This window comes from Camarhynchus parvulus, chromosome 3 (genome assembly GCF_901933205.1).
Source record: "Camarhynchus parvulus chromosome 3, STF_HiC, whole genome shotgun sequence".
Lineage (NCBI taxonomy): Eukaryota > Metazoa > Chordata > Aves > Passeriformes > Thraupidae > Camarhynchus > Camarhynchus parvulus.
In genome coordinates this window covers 32,087,403-32,103,170 of record NC_044573.1, presented here as the reverse complement: position 1 = coordinate 32,103,170, position 15,768 = coordinate 32,087,403, and the positions used below count along the sequence as shown (strand labels likewise).

Here is a 15,768-nt window from a genome sequence, read left to right as displayed (position 1 = left end):
AAGACTTTATGCAGAAGAATTTTTTCTCCTCTCATGACATCACACTTCCCTCAGGAGCCCTTTCTCAGTCTCTGTCTGTTCTTGTGTGCTGTGCAGGTACATACAGCCTGTTCTGCTGCAGCAAAGGAAGAGGAGTTACTCACTGCTGAATTTGTCAAGGAAATGTTACAGAGCTGTTATTTCCCTGTGTATCACGTATGTTTCCCTGACTGGCACATTGCTGACATACTGCTGTGTCACTCATGAAGACTAACACCTGGTATTTCCATCCCATGGTATATGCAAGAGGAATGAACATTCAGTGGGACGGACTCACCACCTTCCCCACGAAGTCTAGCAGTGTGGGGATGTGCACAGAGGCAGTTTTTATAAAACAGCTGACATGCTGCAAGTTTACATCCTACAGTTTGCATCCTGTGGTTTCTTATTCATCTGCTCAAATCAAAATGCCGAGTCTTGCAATCCATCCTTAGAATAGGGCAAGCTGAGTAATCATACAGCTGCTTGCTCAGAGGTGGCTGAGTAGGAGAACTTGCACAGGAAGAATATAAGCTTGCCTCCACAGCTGTGAAGTTCAATAAATTTAGCAGACTGCAAACTACTTATGAATTCAGTTTGTTAGCAAGGACACTTTTTTTTTTACTATTGAAGGCTTTCATATTTTCCCACATGATCACAAGTTCTTAAAGAGGGGTTGAGGTAAGAAATAATGTATGTTATCAACTCTTTATATTGAATTTGGCAGATGCTATGAAATAAGGAATTTTATAAATAAGATGATATTAGTTTACTGTACCAATAGAATGTTTAATCAGAGTCATTGTATGCCACACACATTTAAAAAATTTCAGACAAGTACAGAAATTCAAAGACATTAATAATGGGTTGGTCTGCCAAAGTCTGTCATAATCAGCCTGAATTTGTGTCAAAATTGTTTTCCATAAAAATGAGGAAAAATATGGAAGAGCTAAATTAAGATATAAGGCCAAAGAATATATTCAAATTCAAATTTACCTTGCTTTCACTGATGGAGAGTGGATCAGTTCTACAAAAATAGTAAATTATGTATTCCTTTAAATTATCATTAAAAAGATTGCTGTTGAGTATTTTACACAATTTAAATCAGTTTGCTTGTATGAGATGTATATACAGTGTCTAAAATAATGTTCTTAACATACTGGCTTTTGTTGTTTTCACTGCATAAATATTTTAATACTTAAAGAGGGACCCTTATTTGCTGATGTTTCTCATTTTTAAACATACTCTAGGCATTTTTCATAGTTTTTTCTAACATAGTGTCTCTCTTACCAAAAATGTGTACTATTTAAAGAAAGCATGACTTCTGAAAATGTTGCTTTATTTAAAGTTATCAGATTAAAAAGATCAGTTTTCAAGGAAGTTTATCTGTTGTATTAGAGTGCACAATGGAGACCTTGTGTTGTGCCCTGTATGAGAAGAAGACTCACTTCTCAAACAGAGGAGACACATCCCTCTGTAACATCATGGAGCAAAGTGCTGCTTGTATTAAAATTAGAGCCTCAAAGTTTTCTGCAGCCCTACTGCAGCTGGAATGATCAAAGTCCAAGGGTGAGGGAAAGGCAGGGAAACTGCTGTATCTTGGACATCAGAAATACAATAGAATTAGGTTTGCATGAAATCAAAATGTGAAATTAAGATGTAATTTAAATAAATAAAATTGAATTTAAATTTTAAAATGTTAAATCTGATTAAGTCAATGCTACATCACCCACTGCCTTCAAAAGAGGTCAAGAATTCATCCATCAGTTAAAGCGGAAAAAAGAAGTTGTAGACAATGATCAGAGTTTAAAATGTGGAAGCATGTTTTAATCACCCCTCCAGTGCAGTGTTAAACAACTATGGCAGAGCTCAGGGGTGATTAGCAGGGTAGAAACCAGTTGTAGGTGTGCAGTCACTGGCATTCCCCAGGGATCAATACTGGGCCCACTCTTATCCAACTTGTTTATCAGTGGCATAGAGGCCCCCTCAGCCAGTTTGCTGATGACACTGAACTGGAGGAGTCATGGATCACCTGAAGGCTCTGCTGCCATTCCATGGGACCTTGATGGGCTGGAGAATTGGGCAGAGAGCAGCACAATGGGTACAAGGGCAAGTGCAGGGTCCTGCACGTGGGGAGGAAAACCCCAAGTGCCAGCACAGACTGGGCACTGACCTACTGGAGAGCAGCTCTGTGGAAAAGGACCTGGGGTTCCTGGTGGATGACAAGTTGTCCATGAGCCAGCAGTGCCCTTGTGGCCAGGAGGGCCAATGGTGTCCTGGGGAGCATTGGGAAGAGTGGCCAGCAGGGTGAGGGAGATGATCCTGCCCTGGTGAGGCCACTTCTGGAATGCTGTGTCCAGTTCGGGGCTCCTCAGCACAAGAAACAAAAGGAGATATTGGAGAGGGTCCAATGGATGCCACAAAGAGGATGAGGAGTCTGGAGCATCTCTTATGAGGAGAGACTGCAGGAGCTGGGCCTGTTCAGTCCGGAGAAGATTCAGAGGGGATCTCATTAATGCATTTAAACCTCTCAAAGGAGGGTGCCAAGAGGATGGTGCCAGACTCTTTTCAGTGGTGCCCAGTGACAGGATGAGGAGCTATAAAATAAAACACAAGTTCCACCTTAACATAAGGAACAACTTCTTTCCACTGAAGGTAGCAGAGCATTGGAACAGGCTGCTCAGGAAGGTTGTGGGGTCTACCTCTCTGGAAACATTCAAAACCCACCTGGATAAGTTCCTGCTCTTGGTGACCCTGACTTGACAGGAGGGTTGGATCGGATGATCTCAAGAGGTCCCTTCCAGCCCTAAGGATTCTGTGACCCTATAACTACAGATTATCTTCAATTTTGCTGAAAAAAACCTCTATGACTACAAAGCTAAATTTGTAGTTATCAAGCAAACACACAAGTAATTTTAATCACTGTCTGAAGTGGAAGAAGAAAAAGTTGATCTTTGTTTCTTCTAGGATGAGAGATTGCTTCTATTAAGGCTGGTTTTGGCTTCTTGTCAATCATGTTTTATTTAAGTTTGGTAACTATGCTCAGCGGATTCCTTCCAGCAAAACAAAATTTAAAAGAGCAATTAAGTGTTCATTTCTACGGTAGTATCTGGGAAATTTAGGAAGACATTCTCAGAAAATATTAACACTAATCAAACAGTGAAAGAATAATCAAATGCATGAAAGATTACCCTGGAGTTGACAGAAAAAAATGCAAGTAAAAAGCTTACTATCCTACTGTACAAATAAACAGAGCAGTTACATGGCTTTGAGGGCAAGCACATGATGCTTTAGATTCACAGGAATTATCAAAAGGTTTCAAAACTCATGAGAAATAAAAGTACTGCTATTTATCTCTATTATGTTTAGAGAAACAGGAGTTTGTATACATATTTTGTAAGCAAAAGTATTCAATTAAAATACTCCTGACTAGCATTACAGATGTTTTCCTCCTCACTAAATAAAGCAAGCCAAATACTAGCAACCCCCATGGATGATAGGAGCAGAATACAAGTTACTGTTTTCACCTAAAAGCTAATGGGTTTATTCAGAAAGTCTACAGAGCTTTTTTCAGTAGTCTCACAACCATTAGACTTTTCCTTTCCTTTTTCCTAATGCTTCCAAGTACAAAGTGATCATAATTCTGGTAGGGCTTCCTAGACTGACAACTGCCAGGGTTCCTGTCAGGTCCTGCTATGCTAGAGTATGTGCTCTTATGCTTCACTCCTCGTTTTTCCTGGCTTCTCTAGCACACTTCAAGAGCATTCTCTCTCCCTCCACACCAGTGGCACCCTCTCTTCAGTTACTTTGAATTCCTACTTCTTTTAGCAGATGCTTTTTTAGCTGCAAATTTATTCTCTCAAGTTTGTCTCTTCTTTGTAATCTATTGCTCATGAGCTGCCTTCTGCAATTTTGTCTTGAAATGCTGATTTACCTCAATGGCAATGGGTAGCAGTAGATTTGTTCAGTGCTATATCTGAATCCACATGTTAATATCCTTCATTTTTAGACACATTCTAAGTACAGAATTTTTAATGGATTTTAATTCAAAATACGAACAAAGGACTTCTCAATTTGACCTGAATATAGTTAAACATCATCCGAAAATCATAGATTCCAACTGATAGATTTTTATTTTTATATCAGATAATGAAATACTCTATGTTATTTTCTACAGAAAATATGTTATAAAATATGTTTATAAAAAATACATAGAAAAATACTTTATCTGTCTGTTTGTGAAGCTGCCATCACTTAGCACATGAAAAAATTAGAATGATCAGGAGTACATTTTGCTTTGATACACTGTTCTTCCTAGTCCTATCAGTTTATGTTTTGCTTGTATCAATATATACATCTGCTTGTATCAATATACACATCTATATCATTACTTGTAGAAAAAGCTTTGATTCGTGGATAGTCCAGTTGTGTTGACTGAGACTATTTACAAACACACGGGCATGCTTGGGAACTCAGAGAGAGTTATCGAACACAAACAGGCATCAATTAGTTTTGATGTTCATGAATTAAGTTTCAGCAATCTCATCTGATAAGAGAAAATATGAAATTAAGAGATGTTCCTTACATTTTTTGCATTCATTATTACTTAATATCAATAATGTCTGCATGATGTTTTTTTAGTCTCTCATTTAATGTAAGATTAAAATTTGGTAACATCCTTCTTAAACCTTAATCATACTGCAGAATACAGAAAGAGGTACAAAACCACTCAGTAGTCATTGGAAAAGCTGAGGGGTTTTGCAGCTGCACATGATAACCATTTGCCTTTTGTCCTCAGAGAAAGTATGAGACCATAAAGTCTGTAGAGCAAACAGAGTAGCTGGATGCTAAAGGGATACTTGTAAAATATTTATTTTGATATAAAATAGACAAGGCTATCAGAAATCTTAGATTCATTGATTCATCAAACCGTCTCTGCACTAATGAAACTCCGTTCTTGGCAGTTTTCCCTCACAATCTTTTAGCAATAAAGATGGGTTATTTTGTAAATAGCATATCCAATTCTGGAGCTCCATTTCATTACAGACTATGGTGCTGTGAGAGACATCTGCATCCAAAGTATCACGAGTATGCAATGATCAGATCACAAATTTATTTACACAGACTTTATTTTTGTTTTACTCTGTAAGTCTCAGCAAATGTCCAATTCAGTGTTGGTTTTGGAACTAAAATTATTTTAAAAATAACACACAAATGCTTAACCCTCGTTAGCATGAGATAAGGACAACTAAGAATGTATTTGTATTAAACCTTGAAAACTTACCATTTCAGGATCATCTGAGAAAAAACTCACATTTCTTTTAAACTGAGAATACATTTACAGTTCAGCATTCCAATGAGAGATAATCTACACCTCTGAGACTGAAGGATTATAGCATTTATAAGCACACTGGACCAAATGTAAAAAAAAAAAAGGAGAGAAAAAGAAAAAAAATTTGAGAGAAACTTGAGCATAAAAGCATGTAAAATATTCATAAACCTTTTGGCTCAAGGTTTTCTTACATGTATGTGAGACAACCTGGCTACTGTGCAGTATCAGTGACACGTTAGGGAACTACAAGTCGACCTTCTCTCAACAGCTCCATAAACAAGTCCCTGAGTGACAGGCAGCTGGCAGGGCACATTTCCCAGCCCCAGCTCTCTGAGAATGCCTAATGGGTGACACATCTTCATCACCTGCCTTTAAGGTCACACTTTGCCCTATTCACCTGCTTAGTCCCATACTGTCATGGCCCAAAACATCAGATAGGATTAGTAGCGGAAGAAATTAAGGGTTTTCAAGACTTGGTTATATGGGTTTCAGGTTAACAAAGACAAAACTTTATTCTAACCTGTATTTAACAACCAAACTGAATTTCTGTTGATGCAGTAGCTCTTACCCACAGCCCTAGTTGCACTTTCAAGAGATTGTGAACTCAGGGTGCTGTTCTCAAACAGATTAAGCCTGTGTAAACTGGGGCTACCGTGTTCCCCTCCCTTGAGCTGACACTTTTGCAATGACTCAGATAAGGGAACTATTCTAACAAAAAAACAGACCTAGGAACACTTGCTAGTGCATCCAAATATATAATTTGTGATAACATACAAAACCAGTACTTTGTAATGTTCTTTATCTCATTTTTATCATGATGAAAAAGATTAATGAATGTAACAAAAACAATTAAGGGAAATTTTAAATGGAAAAGCTAAATTTAAAATAGTAATAACAGACAACAAGCAGGGATCAATTACATTAGCACACTATTCAAATAAAATTATGTATGTCCTGACTGTATAATGATTTCTCTTCCTCTTAAGCCAAGCTGACAGCATCCTGGAGAGCTTGAAATACTACAGATGCCAACCATGTCTGGCACAGGGATTCTGTGCTTTTTTTTACTTCAACATTTTCAACACCTAATATTTTTTGTGAGTCACTGTATATCTTAACATCAACTTACAATAAGAAAATCCTCTAAAGATGCTATAAATAATCAGTAAGTAAAACTAACCTATCTTTTAATGGATGTTTTAATGAGATTAGTAGAAAATGTCAAAATTTTATTCTTTAACACTGTTCTGTATGACACATGCAGATTAGCTAACCATGGCCCACATGGCCCACAGACTACTTTTCTGCAACCACTGTTTTAATGTAGATAAGACCTCCCTGTAAAATATCTGTGTATTACATCATTGTCACAGGCAGAACCAATTTTAACAGAAAACTCCTACCACAGGACATGTGCCCTGACATTTTCATTGCCAAGGGTCATTTCTTCAATCTGTATCTTTCCTGAGACTCAAAAATTGCTTACAGTAGGAGAAATCATATCAGAAAAGTATTAACATCACTCAGGAGTCCTTCAACACAATTAAGAAGTATCATTAAGGAGAAAGAAATAGCACACTCTGACCCATGAGCTAACAATCCAGCTGGTCTTCTTCCTTGTTACAGCACTTTCCCTTCATTCATGCTCACTCTTGATTTTCTGAACTACTGGAGTTCTTATCCAAATTCTCCTCTAAACTACTAGGTATGTAATTTTTTAAACGCATAATGAGAATATGTGGGATACTTCATCAGTATAATTGAAAACACAGGATGTAACAATTTCACATATATCATTAAAACAGCTAAATGAAATTGAGATCTCACACTGCTTCTGTTTAGTGTTTATCAAAAATTCCTGAGTCTCTTGCATTTATTGGGAGGCAGGAAATGGAGTCAGATGAAAAGCCTGAATGTACCCAAAAGAGTGTGAAATTTGTGATAAATGTAACTGCCTCAGTTCTTTGTATCCAGTCAATAACACTGTAAACAATCCAGAAGATGATACAACCCGAGCTTTACCAGAGTACACTCCTTCCCTGGGTTCAGTTTTACAAAGGCAATCCCACATACCATCTTGCTAGTGCCAAAAAGGCAGTCACATTCCTTCATCCTTTAACATAAACTCTTGCTGTTTGGTGACACCTCTAAATGCCCACCTGGCCTCTCCCAGAGCAGGCTCAGCTTGACCAAGGTAGGCAAAAAGCAAATACAGTCCATGGTATGTTAGAGGGAAAACCCAGCACAGTAGCATTTCATATTCTTGCTGGTTTTCTTGCTTACACCAGATGAGCCACAACAAGTGCAGTGCCTGTTTTCGATAAGGGCCATTAGACACCAGTTGTGTTTGTGCTTTGGTCAAAAGTTTCCAGGTTTTAGAACTATACTATAAATACAGTTAGTGAATCGTGCCAATAAGGAATATTTAGTATCTTTTAGTATTGGAATGAAAGCCTCCATTTAGTTTGCAAAGAAGAGGGGACAGATGATGGACTCACATAGTACCATGTATTACATAAAAAATCTAAACCTTGCAGTACCAACCAGTATTGATTAACTTGATCTTTATTAAATATTTACAGGTTTTCCAGAAGTGAAGTGTCTATAGTTTTCTTCCCTAACAAGAAACCATACCAAAACATAATCTCAGAGCTCTCCTACACCAAATAAAAATAGCAGAACAACAGATTCCTGTGTCTGAGACTCTTTGGAAAGTGACATTACACTAACACCCCATTACTAGGACACTCTGAACTCAAATTTATTTTGAGATCCAAGGTAATATTTGCTTTGGCAACAATGAAGTGTTAATATGATTCAGCTATACTGGAAATCATATCCTGAAACAATCTTTACCATTGCTTGAAGAGTCATGAGATGATCTATGGCCTCAGAAGTGACTGTACTAGAGCAAAGTTTGCCACTGTGTCAAGAAGACCAGAGAAAAATTACTTCAGCTCCATGTGCCTTTTAGTGTCTTCCCACAAGCTCTGTGCAGGGATACAGAAGTCATGACTGTATATATATATAATTTTTTTAGCAAAAGGAGACAAAATATGGGCTATAAGGTTTCTTTAAGGAATTATGCTCCTTTAATTGTATACATACAATTGCCTCCCATCATTTGCAGTTGCTCAATGTCTTCGTTCCAAATGGACTACTTTGTCTTGGCGTCTGTTAGCACTGACATTCAGGATTTATGTATTTCCAGTTGTTTAAAAAAAAAAAGTTCTCTGTCAATATTGTATTTAATTATGTGTTACAGACCTCTCTGGCTTTACAAGACACAGTTAAACTTTTCTCCAGTGGCTTTTATAAATCCTCAACTTCTCGGCTGGAGGAAATCTGAAGGAGCAAAGAAGCAACTAAAATCAAAGACTACAGCCTGCCAGACAGCTGCTGTGACTGCTCAGTGACTCAGGGCTTTGAGTAACTGTCTTGGCAATAATTATTACATCATTCCCATTTTTATGCCTTTTTAATAGCTACTTTACAGAAAAAAAAATAAAGGAAAAAAATCTTCCCTCGGGGTTGTTGGTTCTATGAAGGAGGAAGGAATGAAACAACCACTGAGACATCAGTTCCACTTCTGAGTGTGCATCGTGAAGGCGTTTCTCTGCTATGGTTTTTTCCATTATTGTTTTATTTCCTCATGAATAAGCCTGGGGCCATGTTCCCGTGTCTCTGGAGAAAATGGCCTCTAATATTCAACCTTGGTTCCCCAAACTTCAGTTTATAGCCTTGTGATCACTGATCCAGCACGCCCAAGCGCGCAGGCAGTGCTGTGACACACTGTACACACGCGTGCAGCTCTGACACCCGCGGCAGCAGCCGCAGCTACCGCGGCAGCTGGAACCCCAAGGGGAACGGGAGCCGCAGCCACCTTTGCGCCACGGGCACGGCATCGCCGCCCTGGCGCCCTCTCCCCACGGTCGCCAGGCACAGGCGCCATCCCGGCCCCGCCATGGCCGCGCCCGCCCCGTGCCTCGGCCTCCCGCCGCCGCGGGGCCGCCTGGGGCAACCGCCGAGGCGCCGTCCTGCCGCAGGTGCGGCCCGCGGGGACTACGCGCCCCAGCATGCTCCGCGCCCGGCTCCCCGCGGCGCCCCGCGTGGGGGAGGCCGCGCGGCGCTCTGGGTAACGTAGTCGGAACTGGGAGGCTTGGTGGGGGAGAGGCAGGGAAAAGAGCGGCCGGGAGCGGCCGTGGCCGCTCCGGTTTTCCACGCGAACGAGCGGCGAGCTCCGGCTGAGGGCAGGGGTCGGGCTGGTGGGGACTGGCGGGGCAGGTCAGGCCGATAGGCGGCGGCACCTGGACGCGACAGCGGCGGCACCGCCCGCCCGCCTGGTGGGGAGGGGAAGGAGGAGGCAGAGGCGGGGGGAGCGGAGCGGCTGCCGCGCGCTGCCGCATGTGCCTGGAGCGGCGCCGGAGCGGGCAGCGCGAGCCATGGCGGAGCACGGCGGCCCCGGCATCCCCAACGGCGAGTGCGCCGCCCGCCGCCCCGGCAACAGGGTCACCGTCGTGCTGGGCGCCCAGTGGGGCGACGAGGGTAAAGGCAAGGTGGTGGATCTGCTAGCTCAGGACGCCGACATCGTCTGCAGGTGCCAGGTGAGGAGGAGGAGGAGGACGAGGGAGGCGGCCGGGGCGCGGGGGAGGCCGCGAGTGTCACCTTGAGGCGGGCGGCCCCGTTACCGGCCCCGCCGGGCGCTTCTAACTGCGCCGGTTCTACCCCGAGCGCCCGGGGAGGCGCAGGGCCGGGGGCGGCATGGGCTGCGGGGCAGCGGAGCCTTCCCTGGTGAGAGCCCCGTGCCGAGCTCCGCAGCCCTCCCGCGCCTCCTTTGTCCCGGCGCCGGAGGAAGAGGAAGGCGCCCTCCTCGCCGCCCAGAGCTGACCCCCGGCAGCAGGAATGCGCCTGGGGTCGCGTCCTCACTCCCCCTCAGGCCTCCCACTCTTTGTGTCCGGGGGGCGCCGGGAAGGGGCTGCGTTCGGCAGCATCGCCGCCGGGCCGGGATCCCGCCCCGGCAGCGGCGGCCGGAGCCATCCCGGGCCCAGCGCCGGGAGCGGCGGGAAACCGCCCGCGAGTTGTAGGATGCACGTGGGGCATTCGCGTAGTCCGCCACAACTCGGTCGTCTTCTGCTAAAACTGGCTGGTAAATGATTCGCCTGCCCTCGCTCCGGGGTCGTTGTTGTGTCAATGGGATCCCACATTTTCCTGTTTATATATTTATATATTTTTTCCCTCTCTACGGAGGCCTTATTCCGGCCAAAAAGCAAAAAAAAAACCAAACAAAAAAAACCCCACCAAAACAAAAAAAGCCCAACCGTGTCTAGCCTGCAAGCAAAATAGTCTTAAAACTGTGCGTTAAAACAGCACAGATCTGAGATGTTTTTCTTAGCATCTCTAGTATAGTAGTTCTGGAGAGCACAACACAGTGAGTTGAAGCTGCACACGGTTTTTTTCTTAAAGTTGAGAGATACAGCAGCTAAAATGCCTGTAGTATGTGCAGGTTTCATGTGAGTGTTATTATCTGTGTGCTTTTGTTGATGCGCAAATTAAATTTGCTCTTAAATAAACATATTTTGGAAGTGCGTACCATTCCCACAGAGTCCAAACGCTGAACTGTTGTTATCCAATGAGAAGTGCACGTAAACTGGTTTTTTAAAAAACGAGTCAGTTGCAAAGCTGACAAGTCAATACCTTGAACTTCAGGGAATTAAATTTTGAAGTAAACAAATATATTCTTAAATAGCTGTTTTCACAAATGAATTATTTTTTCCACTTCTCTGCTTTTTGGTTTGGTATTTCCTTTTTTTTCTTCTTTTATAATTTTTTTTTTTTAAATAATCAAATCTGATGTGGTGCTGTGGTATGACTGCGTGGCTTTGTGGGTCATAGAACAGAGTGACTCAGTTCGTCCTTTCCGACTTTGTTCTTGAAACTTGAAGGGCACCTAGGTGAATGTGTGTGTTTCATACTAAGTTTTGGAGGAGAGACAAGAGAGGCAAACAGTGAATTTCTGTGTGCACATGTTTTAATGCGCTTGTTACTTGTTTTCAATCAGCTGGGTAAAGGGTGAAGAAAAGGGAAAAATTCTCATGTTATCTCAAGCTAGAATTTCATGGCCACATCCTAAGCCATGAACTTCTGCCATTTTTAACAGCTTGTTGCTCCTGATGAAGGAAGTTTTTCTTCCTCCTTTCTTCCCTCCCTGTAAATGGCTGTGCTCCCCGAGTCTCCACCCATGTACTAGCTCTGGCAATTGAACACCTCTTTAAGTTGATGTAACTCATCAGAGTGGCAGGAAACTATTTGTTGGATTTACTTTCTACTGTTCTAGTAAATAAAACTGGATTTTATTGGTTCGAAGGACCTTGGTGAGAAGAGAGGTCCAGAACAGGGTAAGCACAAAGAATGATTTTTCAGAATGAGAGGAGAAAATAGGAATATTCTCCTTCAGGGGCACTGATAAAATAATTTATTATTATTGAATATTCTTGCTATGTATACAAGCATATTTGTGAACTTTTTGTTAGTGCTGGTAAATCAGTCTGACCCTTGTGCTTTTTGTAGCACAAGGTACAAGTCCAGGAAAAAAGACAGTCACACACTGGTCTGGTGCTTGCTAATATCAGCTTTCTGTAATTGGAGCTTCTGATTCTTATTTCACTGTTATACTCTTACTTCTTCCAGGATGGTTCTTTCTGTTCATCATGCCATTGAATTGCTAGAATGCCTGTGGGCGACGTCAAATATTTCCAGAGTGTTCTTGTGGACAATTTATTAGTTACAAGTGTTGGAGGCCTAGCAAAGTTGATGTAGCAGGTCTGAGATGTCTTGGAAACTTGTGTTGTACTTGCAGAGAAACACTCCAGGGTTCTTCTCACTGTCCTTTGTTCTGGGCTGATGCAGAGCATGGAAATGGTCCCTTCCCTGAAGTGAGATGTGACTTATCACTTAGTATTAGGATGCCTATAGAGGCAGTGTGAGAAGTTGTGCTCTGAAATCTGTGGCCATGCCTTCTTGTCTCCTAAGCAGCATGTGTGCTGATGACTCCAATTTGATTAACCGACTGTGGCATTTGGGACCAGGTGCTTACTTGGGTGTAGTTAGCCGAATGAGTGTGTCAGGAAATAAGTTGCATTACGACTCTACTTCTAAATAGCACCCTCTAGAGTATTTTATCTTAGGTTTAGGAGTTGTGAAAAGCAGTCTTGTGCTCATGGGAAGAGAATGGTATTTTCAGAAGATAACTTCAGAATTTAACAGAATTTAATTTATTATGGTTTCAAAAACAACTGCTGGAAGAAGCCAAGCTAAAATTAAAATATGTCCAGGGGCTGCATGCATGTAGTTGAAACTGCACTGGCAACTGTGATAGTTTTGTGAAGATACAGAGTTCAGGTACAATTAATACAAATGTGTCTGTATGACAGGCCAAGTGTGTAGTTGTTCTTCCGTAAAATTGGAATTGTTCTTGATTTACAGTTAGCCCTCATGCCAGCAAGCCTGGCAATTTTTAATGTTACATTGTGTTTTGTATATTCCACAGATAATTGAAAGTTAAAGGAAAACATTTCTTGTTCTGATTAAGGTCTTCCTACCATTACAGAGTGCAGCCAAGTTAGGGAATGAAATATCAGAGTTTCATTTGTTAGTGGGAGTGATGGAACTGGGAAATTAATGCAAGCAAGTTATTTTAGATAATATTTTTTTCAAAACAAATACAGTACCAAAAGATGCTGTGTATCTCTTATATTAGCAGCATCCCTCCACCCAATCTACCAGTGTTTGCCATGCAGCAAAAAATGTAATATTTGCACTGATTCTGTTCTCTTTCACTCATTTCATCAGCAAGTTTTGGTCACTTCCTTTTCTTACTATTGGAGGTAATTGATTTAGTCAGAGAATATAATTCACAGAAGTAAGATTTCTAAGCTTTGACTTATTTTTTTATGCCATATTCCTGATGCTAAAGAATCCCATTTTGCTGCTTCTTTAGTTCTGTCCTACACGTTGTTGCTACTTCGAAGCAGAATTGCAGCTTCTTCTCATCTGGTTTCAGTGTGATGTGCCTGCTGTGGGATTCTACTCCAGAGCTGCTAATGCAAGGGAATTGCAGTGCATGGAGTCTTCATAGTCCCTTTTCCTCTTCTGCCCAACAGCAGTGTGTACAGCAATGCCACTGCTAACGACTTGATAATGTGGCAACTGTAGTGCAACATCCAGAGGGGTTTTCAGTGCCCAGATCCTTGGGGTTAAGCAGTCACCATCAATCAGCTGATAAGCGATTGATAATGGTTACCATCGATCAGCTGCTGACTGAAGTCCTCACACTAATGCTGCCTGATACTTTCACTAATCTTTATATGGCTACTTTTTTTTTTAATGTGAATTAAAAAAAAATCTTCCATTTGCCAAGCGCACTGTTTTTTTTTTTCTGAATATTCTAATTTGAAAAATATTTTACTCTAGAGCCTATGCAAGCCATGCAGAATTAGGAATACCAGAATCAATAGCTATAGTTGTTGGTGCTCATTTTTTAGCTGCTCAGGCATTCAGTAGGTGATGCTTACCTAGAGCTTTCTTTAAGTGCTGGCTGCACTGCTGGACCTTGCGGTGGTTGGCAGTGTGCCAGTGGTGTGCTCTGGTGAGGAAAGAGTCGCTAAAGTGATGTCTTTGGCCTACCCCATCAGTGAGCCCTGTGCTTACAGACCTGCTTTAAAGCATCGTGGGCAGGTGATCTCTTATTACTGCAAACCATCACACAATGTCTACATTATTTTTAACAGAAGAACAGTTTAAATGTGATTTTCCAGCTCATAAAGTTTGCACTATTAACAAAGAAGGCCTTAAAAGCACTAAAGAGCAAATTATCCCTTGATCTACTGGTTTCTTAATGCTCTTTCCATCTTACCTGTTACTACAGAAGCTTAATGTATCTGTTTGTTGACTGAGATGCAATACTCTGTAGCAGTTCATTAAGATTTCAAACGTATTTTTTTTATTTCTACTGTACTACTTCATGCATTTGAAACGTGTTTTCTGTAAGTGTTCCCAGAGTAACTTTTTGTTTTTCATGTCCTTTCTTGAATGTTGTTGTGACTGTATCAGACATTGGTGAGGTTTTGTGCATTGAAGCAATGCAGTGCTGGACATGTCTGTACTTTAAATGTTTTTCTTGTTCCTTATCTGCCTGCCTCACTTGATCTCTTTTATCTCTTAGGGATAGATTGGTCTTTATTCTGGAATTCTGTAATGACTCCTGTTTCCTACCTAGCATATGTAGGCATTGCAGCAGAATAAAATTTTGCAGGTCGGGTGAAAAAAGTCAGAACCATCTCTAAAGAGTCTTTCTGAATAACTCCTTTCTGTAGTAGTCCTCAGAGCTAATTCTGTCAGTATAGAGAAATGGATGGAGTTTTTAAAGATTAATAGACTTCAGAAAAGTTAATGTTTTATTTGTTAGGAGAAAACAGGTGAATGTGTAAAACACAGTGTTCTTATTTTGTTTCATTCTGCCTCAAACCACATTCTTGACGCAACAACACTTGTACTACACATTCAGAAATTTCTGAAGTCTAGCCAAAGTTTGAGAAACCTTTATAAAGTGTGTAACGTGATGGCTCCTTGAACTAGGTTTAGATCTTGCAAACATGAATGGATTTGTAAATGAAGAAACTGGCTAACTGCTGGCTGCTGTTTGTACTGAAATTAAGTGGTAGGTTATACACTAGGGTTTGTTAGCTGTTTATTCAGTGGGGATGGAGAGGGGAGAGAGAGAGAAATTAATCACAAAATAGATGAGAATGAATTCATATCAAAACCTTGTGGTTTTTAGAATTGTTTATACATTTTTGAAGGGGGATGATTTGCAGTCTTAAGGTCAAAATATATTTTTGACAATATGTCTTGAAATGAGAAGTGAATAGCATAGTAATTGCAAAGCTGTGCCTACTTGGGACATATCATGGGGTTCCGATGTGTCTCCTCATTAGTCTGATGAATTTTTCAAAGGTGTGATCAGCATTCCCATAATCTGATTGTGCAAGAAGCAGCCTTTCACATGTTTCTTGTAAGTAATGCTAGTATCCAGCTTTCTTGGTATATTTTTGACTTTTCATCTAAGAGTTAAATGAAAATGTTTACAAGCATATGATGCCAAAGCAACATTGACTTTCTTCTTGCCCAACTTGGCAGTCACTTGGATAGCTAGCTCAGAAACAACAGTGGTTGCCCTGAGCTAAAAATGAATGCTGGAATGTGGTAGCAATAAAAGTAAACTGTAGAAAAAATTATACACACACACATCTGATGGAGAGAGTTGAAAGGAGTGTATGGCTTCTTCCTTAACATTGCATGAGATAACATCTCTTTAAAGTAGACAACTAATTTTTATTCTAGAGGAAATAACTTGAAAGACT

The 15,768-nt window shown here is 41.2% G+C and overlaps 1 protein-coding gene across 1 annotated transcript in view; it reads left to right on the top strand.

Moving 5' to 3' along the window:
• Positions 1 to 9,509: 9,509 nt before the first annotated feature.
• Positions 9,510 to 15,768, top strand: part of ADSS2 (adenylosuccinate synthase 2) — a 37,468-nt gene continuing 31,209 nt past the window's right edge. Inside the window, exon 1 of the mRNA XM_030944854.1 lies at positions 9,510 to 9,954. Within this exon, the coding sequence (XP_030800714.1) occupies positions 9,793 to 9,954 (162 nt within the window). The 5' untranslated portion in view covers positions 9,510 to 9,792. The remainder of the gene's footprint in view (positions 9,955 to 15,768) is intronic.